Source organism: Myotis nattereri, assembly GCF_964212035.1.
Source record: "Myotis nattereri genome assembly, chromosome: 13".
NCBI classification, from domain to species: Eukaryota; Metazoa; Chordata; class Mammalia; order Chiroptera; family Vespertilionidae; genus Myotis; species Myotis nattereri.
In genome coordinates, this window is record NC_138088.1 from 2,403,153 (window position 1) to 2,415,955 (window position 12,803).

General features: G+C 59.6%; 1 protein-coding gene across 1 annotated transcript in view; it reads right to left on the bottom strand.

Moving 5' to 3' along the window:
• Positions 1-4,209: 4,209 nt before the first annotated feature.
• The window catches only part of GRID1 (glutamate ionotropic receptor delta type subunit 1), a 589,948-nt gene continuing 581,354 nt past the window's right edge, over positions 4,210-12,803 (bottom strand). The window contains exon 16 of the mRNA XM_081105443.1: positions 4,210-4,938. Within this exon, the coding sequence (XP_080961569.1) occupies positions 4,513-4,938 (426 nt within the window). The 3' untranslated portion in view covers positions 4,210-4,512. The remainder of the gene's footprint in view (positions 4,939-12,803) is intronic.

The window sequence follows — 12,803 nt, forward strand, 5'->3', positions numbered from 1 at the left end:
GCCCCTGCCTCCAGGGGAGTGCGCTGCTGTTACAGCCACCGCTGCTCTGCCCAGGGCCTCCCTGGGGGACAGCCCCTCCTCAGAGTCCGGCCAGTGTCCCTCCTGCCCACTGCAGGGCCTTGCTGAGCTGTCCTTTCCTCCTGCACGCAGAGCGCCTTCTCTCCCGAGACAGCCTGGCCCAGACCGCAGGTGGCTGGTGTGCGGTTCAGACTCAGGCGGTGGCAGAAGCTAAAAACAGGCACAAGTAAATGTAAAGTTATCAGCACACATACCCATCGTGGCTCAGAATCATGGGTCTATTTTCTCTACAAAACATGAGGAACTAGGGTGTCACTTCAAGAAGCAGAGGGCTGCCACCCCGAGAAGCCACTGAAGGTCCCGAGATTCATGGCACAGATGATGTGCCCTTCACCCGCCAGCTGAACGCCTGCGGCTCCTCAGTGCCCACAGCTGCCGAGCCCCCTCTGCACCAGCTGCCCCCCACCCCCTGCCCCCCACCCCCCACCCCCGGCTGCTCCCGTCCCATTTCCTCACCAGCACAGCCCCGTGCTGAGGGCGCTGACTGGACAGCTAGCCATCAAGCCCGGCCCCTGGGAGCCAGGCTGCCTTCGGGGCTTCTCCCGTTTCTGGGAACAGTCAGAACCATTGCCCCAGGGTTGCCCCAGGAACAAACCCAGGGCTGCCACACTAGCAGCTCCTGGGAGGCGGGAGTGGGGGGTCAGGTGCACACTGCAAGCCCTCAGTGCTGGGCGAGATGGAAGCTGCTTCTCACTGCCCCGGCACTGCTCGCTGCCGGCTGGAGTTAGTGCTGCCATGCGACTGCGGGTGAGGCGGTGGGTAAGCTCAGAGGCTCAGCAGTTGCCACCAAGAGGTAGGATGCTGTAGGCATGCAGGCCACCCCAAGGCCTGCCCCTGGTGAGGGTGCAAGTGCCCAGGCACTTACCTGCATCATCGCTGGTCCTCACAACAGCTCAGGGTTCAGGGCTCAGGACCCATTCCACAGGCGAGGGGCGAGGGGCGAGGGGCGAGGGGCAAGGGGCGAGGGGCGAGGGGTGAGGGGCGAGGGACCCATTCCACAGGGGAGGGGCAAGGGGCAAGGGGCGAGGGATCCATTCCACAGGCGAGGGGCGAGGGGTGAGGGGCGAGGGGCGAGGGGCAAGGGGCGAGGGACCCATTCCACAGGCGAGGGGCGAGGGGCGAGAGACCCATTCCACAGGGGAGGGGCGAGGGGCGAGAGACCCATTCCACAGGGGAGGGGCGAGGGGCGAGAGACCCATTCCACAGGGGAGGGGCGAGGGGCGAGGGGCGAGGGACCCATTCCACAGGGGAGGGGCGAGGGGCGAGGGACCCATTCCACAGGGGAGGGGCAAGTGCAGGGACCAGCCTGGCCTGGGGTCTCGTGGATCCAGAGGCTCCTGGCACAGGAGAGCTTAGAACTGGAAACGGCATCTGGCAGTCAGGGCCCCAGTGCTATAGGTGCATTCTCTACCCCAGGTTCAAGGTCATACCCTGGAGAACCGAGACCCAAGGGGAAACCGCTCTCTCTTATTCTACTCACACTTGGCATCTGTCTAGTCCGGGTCCTGACCCCGCCCCCAGCTGCCAGCGAGGCAGGCACAGAGGGTCTCAGCCTGCGCCCACATGGTCCTCGAGGCGTTAATGCTGGGTCCTGGGCAGAAGCACGAGCTCCGCACTCTGCCCACCTGGACCCCACACGCCTCCTCCACAGCCCACGCGGGACAGGCGCCTTCCCGAGCCCCGGCTTCCCAGCAGCTGCCTGTGCGGACATGACAGGGGCAGAGGCCATGACAGGGGAGCTCGGCGCCCGCTGTGCAGATGGCGGAGCTCTCGGTCGGGGTCGGTGTTAGTGTCATTAATATGAGGGACCAGTGAGACTCAGTAAACCCTGTGCCTGGGTGTCCTGGCAGAGGCAGGTCCCAGCCCGACGCAGCCAGTGTCAGCCCCGTCCCCAGGACTGGCCGCAGCAGTGGACAGACCGGTTCCGGCCACAGCAAGCAGCACCGACAGACAGCACTTCTTCACCCAGAGGAGAGCAGAGAGAAAGCCAGATTTTATTATCAAACAACTTGAATCCAAATGCCGACTGTTATTTGCAGTGTCTGAAGGCACAAAATATGCCCACATTGTATGGACTAGCCAGTTATCAATCCAAAGAGCAAAGCATGAAAAAGTGATACATTCTGAGCAGACACAAATCTGAGACGGGAGATCTCTTTTCCTAGAGAACTTGCTTGAAGTCAGTCATTTTCCCTCATGCCAAGGCTAAGAAATGTTTATAAATAGCATAAACCTGGTGCAGAATCACACCATGAGAGATGCGCACTCTCTCTCTTACACACACACACACACGCACACACACACACACCACGTGCGTCATCTCTCACCTCTCCCTGAAACCCTCCTAAGCAAAGCTGCCCAAGAAAAAGGCCATGGTATTCCCTAGAAGGCAGGCCGTCTCCGAGGAAACCCATGTGGGTGAGAGATACGGCAGTGAGACCACGATTTGAATAAAAAAATAGATGAAACACTGACCATCGGGCAGGCCACCCTGCTGCTGGAAAGGCGTGGAGCTGCTCCTCGGGTAAGCCGGGCAGGCCCCGGGCATCCGGCACGTGCCCGTCGCTCCTATGCTCTGATGGGAGACATGCCAGGGCCACCTGGAAGCACTGGTGTCAGGCCCTGAGCATCGGAGACCCACAGCCTGACTATGAACCCCTCCAGGCCGCTCTCCGCTGCATGTGATGCTGAAGCATCCATCGTATATGACAACTGCTGTTTGACATGTTAACCCTGCATTTTGGCTTCTGTAGATGCTTGCTGGCTTAAATAATAAGGAAAATAAGACTACTCTCATTTCAGAGAGGCCATTAAACCTTCCCCAGATGAAGTTATCAGTGCTGGCACTGGGCCAACCCTTTGGTCGAGGTCTCAAAGCCCCAGCACACAGGGCCCTTTAAGAACTTGCAAAGGGAATCGGAAAAACCCCATATTTGGGAGACAAAGAGGGTAAAAAGGTATAAATACAGGAAACTTCCTGTGTGACTTCGCCCAGAATTCTAGAGACATTTTCCTCTGGGCCCGTGCGTAATAATAAATGTAACCCCATCTCTCTAAGCGCTGCTTGGTTCTTCTCCGGTTTTCTGTAACAAGGAGGCCATTCCTCCCTGCTCTTCTGGTCGCTCGGGACTGGGGAAGAGACCGGCCCTCATACATCCATCTGGGGAGGGAGCCTCCAGGCCACAGGGGAGGCATCAGCAGGACTTTGTATTCCCGGCGTCCCCGAGTGCTGCTGGGGCTGCCTCCGTCCCATCCTGCAGGTCAGCAGAGCAGCTCCTGGTCTGCAGCAGGAGAGGAAGGGACCACTGAGGTGGCAGCTGCTCCTAGTTTTCACTGGTTCTATGTCTGACTGCCCCGAAAGGGGAGGAGGGGCTGCTGCCAGGCCTCCAGCTGGGGGCAGGAAGCAGCAGGCCACCACCGTAGGATGGGCCTGGTCCTGCGCTCTGCGCTGGCGGCCAGCCTGCTGGGAGCCGCATCGCGGCTGGAAGGCTCCGGGTGCGGTAAGAGGCGAAGCAGGGCCTGGGCACGCGTGGGCTCCTGCACAGCAGATGGTGCTCCTGGTGGCAGCCCCAGAGGCAGCCGGGGCTGTGGCTCACGTCCCTGCAGGCGAGAGCCCGGTCCTCACCTCACCAGCCATCACTCCTCGAAGGCCCGGCTGCTGCTCACTGGCGCTAGGGTCCCTTCCCCTCTTCCCCTCTTCCCCACGCCCCCCCTCCCGCCCACCCCTCTGAGGCAGGGGTGGGGCTCCCCATCCCTCCTGCTCTCCGTTGATTCTTCTAAGTGAGAAAACCAAGAAGAACCAAGGCCAATATAGAGCGCAGGGCTCCGAAGCCCTCAGAGACCAGACCCTCGCCTGGCGCTCCTCTCCTCGGCGCAGCCCGGGACACATGCAGTGGCGGGCGCCCAGCGGGCCTGCCCTGGCCCCGAGTCCCCATCGCACAGGGCCGGCCAGGCCCAGGCGCCCAGGCCCTCACCTGCCTGAGGGCTGAGAGGAGCCCGCAGAGGAGGTACAGAGCGGGCTGGCAGCATGGGCTTCTGGGGCCGGCACCCCCCTCCTTTCCTCCCTCCCCCACCTCCCTGCAGCCCCGCACCCCGCCCTCCTGCCCTCAGGAAGGCCAGGCCCGCTTCTCTGGCACTTCAGAACGATCACAAGGAATTTGCCTTTTTATTCATATAGAACAAAATTTACAAAGTCATTCACACCGTTTTTGTGGTTTTTTTTACTGACTTCGAAAATTGGGAATATTCAAAATACACTTTTACCCCACTCCATTCTGTCATTATTTACAGGTATGTACAAGAAAAACGAGTGCGTGTGCGTGTGCGTGTGTGTGCGTGTGCGTGTGTGTGTGTGTGTGTGTGTGTGTGTGTGGTTTCCTCGTATTAAAAAGCTCTGCTGGTCGGGTGGGTGGGCGGCGGGAGGGCGGAGGCTGGTCAGATGGAGGTGCCATGGGCAGTGTCCAGGGCCTCGGGGAGGACGCCCCCGGGCACGGGCTGGAAGGCCATGGGGATGGGGGTCTTCACCGGGCTCTGGCGGAACAGCCCCCCGTTGGGCGACCTGTGCTTGCAGGGCACGGAGGGCATGGTGGCCGAGCCGCCCAGCGGCAGCGGCAGGCCGCTGGGCCCTGCTGTGAGAGTCCGGCCGGGGCCGTGGCCGCTCTGCTCCGGCAGAAAGGTGCTGACCGAGAGCTGGGGGTTCGGGTACTCCCGCGTGGGCTCCAGGGCCTGGCCGGGCGCCAGCCCCCCCATCTCCAGGGCCGAGAGCTCGATGGACGCCGGGGAGATCTGCTTGTGAGCGACATCCTCATCCAGGAGGCTGTTCATGCGCCGATGCACCTGCTCCAGGTTCACCTCCTTGTCCTGGAGGGAAGCACAGGGAGGTCAGCCAGCCCCAGCTCCCCGACGGCCCGCAGCCAGGCGGGGGCAGGACGCCGAGGCCCTGGCTGAGCCCCCGCAGAGCAGTCCCCGCAGGCCCCTCCCGCAGAGAGCATCTCCCACAGATGACACCTCGGCTGTATTTCAGCTCCAGGCCCAGAAAAACCACCAAACCAGGTGGGCGGCGCCAGGACCAGCTGTGATGCCTGACACCCCTGCCCTGGCACGGACCCATCGGAGGCCACCACGGCCCTGGAGGAGCCCACCTGGAGACTGGTGACGGTTCTGCTGGAACCCTCCCCAGGCCTCCCCTCAGATTCCCGCCTGCGAGAGAAATAACCCCCAAGACCAAGGGCCCAGCGCTCCCCCCAGGGAGCCGCCGCCATTGCCGCCCCCTCTCCTTCCCCACAGCCAAGCAGTCCTGCTCTGAGGGACCCCACGAGGCTGCAACCTGGGGCGCCATGGGCAGTGGCAGCTCCGCCCAGGCTAGTCCCCTCCACCTGACCCCAAGACCCCCTTTCCTCTGACTCCCCAGAGAGCCAGCCGGGCGCTCCTGTTGCGTCTTCTATGCGAAACCCTTTGTTTTCCGTCCGGCTTTAAGAAACGTTGCCTCAGTCACCTGGGCCTGTGTTGTGAAATCTTTCCTGCACGAAGTCAAGAACCCACATGCTACCGGCCGGCTGACCCCAGGCAGACAGCTCAGGGCCAGGCCCCTTTCTGGGAGCACGACCGGGAGCCACGGCTGGCTTTCTCCAGCTCTCGGAGGCTGCAGACCCTGGCCTCTAGGGCCTGTGGACAGTGGTGAGCATGCCCATTTCCCCTCCTCCCTCGGCTGCAGGGCCAGCCCTTGGCGAGCTGGGGACCCGTCCCTAGGACACTGTCCCTAGTACAAAAGCCCCACAAGCCAGCCTGGGCATGCGCCTCCCTTCCCACTTGGTAGGATCACTGCCGTCACACCCAGCGACCGGGGGAAGATGCCTGCAGGACTGGAGGCACAGGCGGGTGTTATCTGATGGGGCCAAAGAGAATAGCCCTTTAGCTCCCAATGTGCCCGTGCATTTGCATGCCGTGTTCATGATGCTCAAAAGATGCGTAATCACCCCCCTCCCCACAACATAAGAGAAGCTGGGGTTCTGGAAGGCAAATGAGCTCCCCAGGGACACACCCCAGGACACACAGCCTGAATACACCCCCGGGACACACCCCCGGGATACACCCAGGGGCACACCCCAGGACACACCCCTGGACACACCCCAGGACACACCCCAGGACACACCCCTGGGATACACCTAGGGGCACACCCCAGGACACACCCCAGGACACACCCCAGGACACACTCCCGGGATACACCCCAGGACACACCCCAGGACACACCCCAGGACACACTCCCGGGATACACCCCAGGACACACCCCAGGACACACCCCGGGACACACCCCAGGACACACCCCGGGACACACCCCGGGACATACCCCAGGACACACTCCCGGGATACACCTCAGGACACACCCCGGGACACACCCCAGGACACACTCCCGGGACACACCCTGGGACACACCCCAGGACACACCCCGGGACATACCCCAGGACACACTCCCGGGATACACCCCAGGACACACCCCGGGACACACCCCGGGACACACCCCGGGACATACCCCAGGACACACTCCCGGGATACACCCCAGGACACACCCTGGGACACACCCCAGGACACACCCCGGGACACACCCCAGGACACACCCCGGGACACACCCCGGGACATACCCCAGGACACACTCCCGGGATACACCTCAGGACACACCCCGGGACACACCCCAGGACACACCCCGGGACACACCCCAGGACACACTCCCGGGATACACCCCAGGACACACCCCGGGACACACCCCGGGACACACCCCAGGACACACCCCGGGACATACCCCAGGACACACTCTCGGGATACACCCCAGGACACACCCTGGGACACACCCCAGGACACACTCCTGGGATACACCTCAGGACACACCCCAGGACACACCCCGGGACACACCCTGGAAACACGGGGCAGAGGTACAGAGGCAGCGTCTGGAGCAGGAAGCACCTGTGCCAGAAGGCTGCTCTCCCTGAGCTACCTCCGGGGATGCCGGGAGGGCGTGTCCCTGTGCTGCAGGCTCACGGCCTGGGCCTGGCTGGGGATGGGGGTGATGGGCGGGAGTGGCAGAGAAAGGGACTCCCAGGGTCAGCCGACCTTCCTGGTATCCTGAGGCCTGAGGCTGTGGAGAGGGAGGGATCATAACCCCTGAGTCTCTCCATACGGTGAGGGTGAGCGGCGTCAAGAAAATTGGTCTGTTTGTTTGTTTGCTTAGGAAAGAAAGGAAAAGAGAACATGTGACCTTCCTTTCAAATAACTTGGGTATTTGTTGAGAATAAACCAAGGACATCAAACTGCTTTGAAGTTCCTCAGAAACAGACAGTGCAGTCGACTTCCTTGGTTCCGTGGAGGCGCCACGCCCTCCGTGTGGTGCTGGAAGCCGCAGCCCCTTTTCCGGCAGCTCTTGTGCCGTGTGCCAGGCAAGGTCGTGCCTGCTGCCCACACCTCGCTGACCTCAAACTCCAAGCAAAGGGCAGGCCAAGCTCCGCCTGGGGCGAGCATCCCAGGAGCTCAGGCTGTGTGAGACGCCCCCACGCAGGGCGAGAGCCGTCTGCGGCCCGCCTGATACGGGGGTCAGAAACCCCACACAATGTGAAAGTCCTTAGTGTGTTTTCAAAGAAAAAAGATGAAGAAACCGCACAGATCTAAGGCCGTGCCAGCGGCTGCCCCTGGAGTGCCGGCTGGGGAGGAGCCAGTCAGTGGGAGCCCTAAGGGGCTGGCCTGAACCCTCTGGCCAAGTGCATAGCCACGTGCTGACCCAGCGAGGACTCAGCCGGCTTCACAGGCCATTCTGCATCCCTCCCTGCTCCCAGCCCCCCGGGGAGAGCAGAGCCACACTCTCCACACCTGTCTTAGCTCGTGACTTGCACACAGACGCCAGTGACCTGAAGCCCACACCGCCGAACACACGGCTGCTGTTGGGAGACCATCCTGAGTTGAGAGCACCTTTGGGTGGCAAATGTCAGGGGCACTCTTAGCGGAAGCAGCTGGAGACTGTGAGCCTTTTCACTGCTCAACTATGTGTGATGCACACACTGTCTTTCCCCAACTCCTTCAACAGTTTGTAAAAATTTCTCTTCTTAAGTCCCTTCAGCATGGCCGATCCTGTTCTCCCCGTAACCTTTCCTGGGTCTCCTGTGTCTGTGGTGACTCGTGCATCTCTGATAGTATCCGCTCACTGCCATGTTTCAGGGCCCCTCCGCTGGGAGGCCAGGGCTCCCCTCCTTTTGGAAGGAGAGTGCTGAAAGGGCCCGAGCCTATCGCCACGGGCAGGACGTGGCCAAGCGAGGGCAGCAGGCTGAAGCTGGTGAAGGAAGGGGTGCCGAGGCGGGCGGGTGCTGTGCTGTCCAGTACAGTGGCGTGCCCCAGCCGCCCCTGCTCCGTGACGCCGTCCTGGGCCTGGGCCCAGCCTCTGGACAAGCCTTGCCCCCACTGACCAGCAGCCTCCCGCTGGCTGTCAGGACCTCCTGACGCGGCTCCTGTGTCTGCATTAGCCACAGTCAGGCCACAGCTGCGTTGGCAAACATTGACTCTACAGACTATTGTCGTTTCAGGATCTATGAAAGGCACGAACTGGTACCAGAGATCCTGGAAGCTGGAGAACTGGAGAGAGAACTTCAGCCGCTCTTGGGGTTGATAATACAACCTCCCCTTCTCTTCGCAGCCAGCAAAGTTTGGAGGAAGCTGGACAGGACAGGCTCCCCTGGCAGAGCCTGCAGCTCCCAGAAAAAGAAAACTACTGGCCAAGCAAGTGGCCCTGGGATTAGAGCGGGGCGGGGGGCTCCTCAGCTGCTGAATCTTGCCTTCTCCTCTTTCCTGTGTTCCTTCCGGGTTTTTCCTGTTCCACAGGGTCTGTAAAGCCCGGAAGGACAGCCCAGGGCACACCCCAGGACACACCTGAGGACGGCCCAGGACACACCTGAGGACAGCCCAGGACACACCCAGGACACACCTGAGGACAGCACAGGGCACACCCAGGACACACCTGAGGACAGCACAGGGCACACCCAGGACACCCCCGAGGATGGCCGAGGGCACACCCAAGGACACACCTGAGGACAGCCCAGGGCACACCCCAGGACACACCTGAGGACGGCCCAGGACACACCTGAGGACAGCCCAGGGCACACCCAGGACACATCTGAGGACGGCCCAGGGCACACCCAAGGACACACCTGAGGACGGCCCAGGGCACACCCAAGGACACACCTGAGGACGGCCCAGGGCACACCCAGGACACACCTGAGGACGGCCCAGGGCACACCGAGGACGGCCGAGGGCACACCCAAGGACACACCTGAGCATGGCCTAGCACAGGCACCGCGTTGCCTCCCGGTTCAGCTGGATCGCTCCTGAGCCCTACTTCCTAGGGTCAGATGCCCCCTTGATGTTCTGAGGATGGAGGAGAGCCCAGGAGAACATGCCGTTCTCCCTGGCACAGGGGATGCGTGCTGACTCACGCATGACTCATTGACCCTGTGTCTCTCCTGCCATCCCCAGGGCCTTTAAGAGAGTAACCCCAGGGCCACCAGTGACCAACCCAGGGGACAGGATGACAGAGGCACTTGGACGCCTTCCCTCCTGGAGCCTCGGGCAGCTGTGAGGCTGGTGTCAGTGAGGCTGGAGAAGGTGTAGCAGAGGCACCTCTTCATGGAGTTGGAAAAGCATCAGGAGTGGGGACGCGAAGGGGTAGAGCCAAAAGGAGGCCCCAGGTGGAATCTTCATGGAGAGCAGGAGGGTGTGCAGGCAGGGTCAGCCTGGCCACCAGAGGGCCTGCTCTGAGGGGCCCAGCTGCTCCGAGGCTGGCTGCCTGGCCTGGAGGGGAGCCGGCAAGACTAGGTTGGCTCCTGCCTGGGTCAGCTCCTATCTGCAGGGGGCGCAGCCAGGCAGCAACCGGAACCCCAGGTCCTGCCCAGTGATGGATGCTCACCCCTCGGTCCTCATGTCCTCTCCCGTTCTCGCAGTGCTCATCTTTATTTCATGAATGGTTTGTTCTCAGAGCAATGACCCCACTTTCCCCCTACGCCTGGTGCTGGCTCTCCACTGCACCTGCAGAGGGTGGCATGCTCACCTGCACTGGCAACTACGTACTCGTCTGGTTCCTTAGACGAATGTGAGCGCAGACCCACATGAATATAAGGGTTGATCTCACATTACAAGTAAGTGTCCAAACTCACAAGCCCTCACATAGGCTAGGGCTGCCCCGGAAGGCCGGTCTCCGGCTCTGATGGACATGGCCATGCCCCCACATAAAGCACCGTGAGAGGAGCCGGGCACTCCCGCCGGACTGCACACTCTTCTCCATGACACACAGGCAGCCAGTGACCGAGTTGGTCTGGATTAAATCCCTCATTACTCATGGAAGGTTTTAAAGACATGCTTCTAAAATCCTGCTTTTGAATCGCTTTCCTGGTTCCTATTCCCTCTCTGATAAGGTCCAAACCCCTGGCCGCTCAGACCTTGGGAGCAAGTCCCTGCCTCCCCTCCAGCACCGCCCCCTGCAGCCTCTTGTGATGCCAGGGGGGAAGATGGCTGCCTGTGCTGCTCACCCTCCCGCAGGCGACTTCCAGTCTCATCCCAGCCCCAGGATCTGTACAAACCCCGCGACACCCAGCTCTACAACCCAACCCCCAAGAGCTCTCCCCACCCGCAGCCCTGCACCCCTACCTGAGGACCCAGGCATTTGAGGGAACCGGCTGCTCCCTCCCTGGACAGAGACTGCCTGGCTGGCTTCTCTGTCTACCCGCCTGTGGAGGTAAGCCCGTGGGAGGTAAGGTGCACTCATTAAAGGAGGGAGGGAGGGAGGGAGGGGGGGAAGGAGGGAGGGACTTCACCTGAAGACCAGAAGCCCGTGAGCACAGGAAAAAGACAGCATTGTCCTTACACGCGGCACCCAGCACTCTCCACCGGCCTCCTCACCGGTTCTCCCTCCGTGGGAGCAGGACCCATGTCTCATCCTCACCCCTGTGCCCGCGCCCAGGCACACGCAGGAGCCAGAATGGAAGACGGAGCTTACTGCCAAGGAGGGAGCTGCTCACATGGCTCCACCACCCCGTTTCCTGGCCTGTCTCTCTCTTTCCACCTCTGTCTGCATCTCCCCAGACTGGCTCTCTCTCTCCACTCACACACACTCATATAGTAACTGACACACACATTCACACACACCCTCACCCTCAGCCTCATATATAGCCATTCACACACACACTCATATATAGTAACTGACACACACACATTCACACACACCCTCACCCTCACCCTCACATATAGCCATTCACACACACACTCATATATAGTAACTGACACACACACATTCACACACACCCTCACCCTCACCCTCATATATAGCCACTCACACACACACACTCATATAGTAACTCACACACACATTCACACATACCCTCACCGTCACCCTCACATATAGCCACTCACACACACACTCATATATAGTAACTGACACACACACATTCACACACACCCTCACCCTCACATATAGCCACTCACACACACACTCATATATAGTAACTGACACACACATTCACACACACCCTCACCCTCACCCTCATATATAGTCACTCACACACACACTCATATATAGTAACTGACACACACATTCACACACACTCTCACCCTCACCCTCACATATAGCCACTCACACACACACTCATATATAGTAACTGACACACACACATTCACACACACCCTCACCCTCACCCTCACATATAGCCACTCACACACACACACTCATATAGTAACTGACACACACACATTCACACACACCCTCACCCTCAGCCTCACATATAGCCACTCACACACACACTCATATATAGTAACTGACACACACATTCACACACACCCTCACCCTCACCCTCATATATAGCCACTCACACACACACACTCATATAGTAACTGACACACACATTCACACACACTCTCACCCTCACCCTCATATATAGCCACTCACACACACACTCATATATAGTAACTGACACACACACATTCACACACACCCTCACCCTCACCCTCACATATAGCCACTCACACACAAACACGCATATAGTAACTGACACACACATTCACACACACCCTCACCCTCACCCTCATATATAGCCACTCACACACACACACTCATATATAGTAACTGACACACACACATTCACACATACCCTCACCCTCACCCTCACATATAGTCACTCACACACACACACTTATATACAGTCACACACACACTCACATATACGTACACTAACACACACTCTCACACTCATGTACAGTCACTCACACACACTCATATACAGTCTCACACACTCATATGCAGTCACACACACCCTCACACTCATATACAGCCACTCACACACACACCCTCACACTCAGTCACTCACTCACACACACTTATATACAGTCACACACACTCACACATACTCACACACTCACACTAACACACACTCTCACATTCACACTCACACTCTCACAATCACACTCATACACTCACACACACACTTATATACAATCACACGCACACTCACACACACTAATACTCTCACACTCATATAGTCACTCACACACACTTATATATAGTCACACACACTCACATATACACACTCACACAAACACTCTCACACACATTCACACTCACACTTTCACACTCGTATACAGTCACTCACACACTTATACAGTCACACACACATTCACACATACTCTCTCACACACACACTCTCACA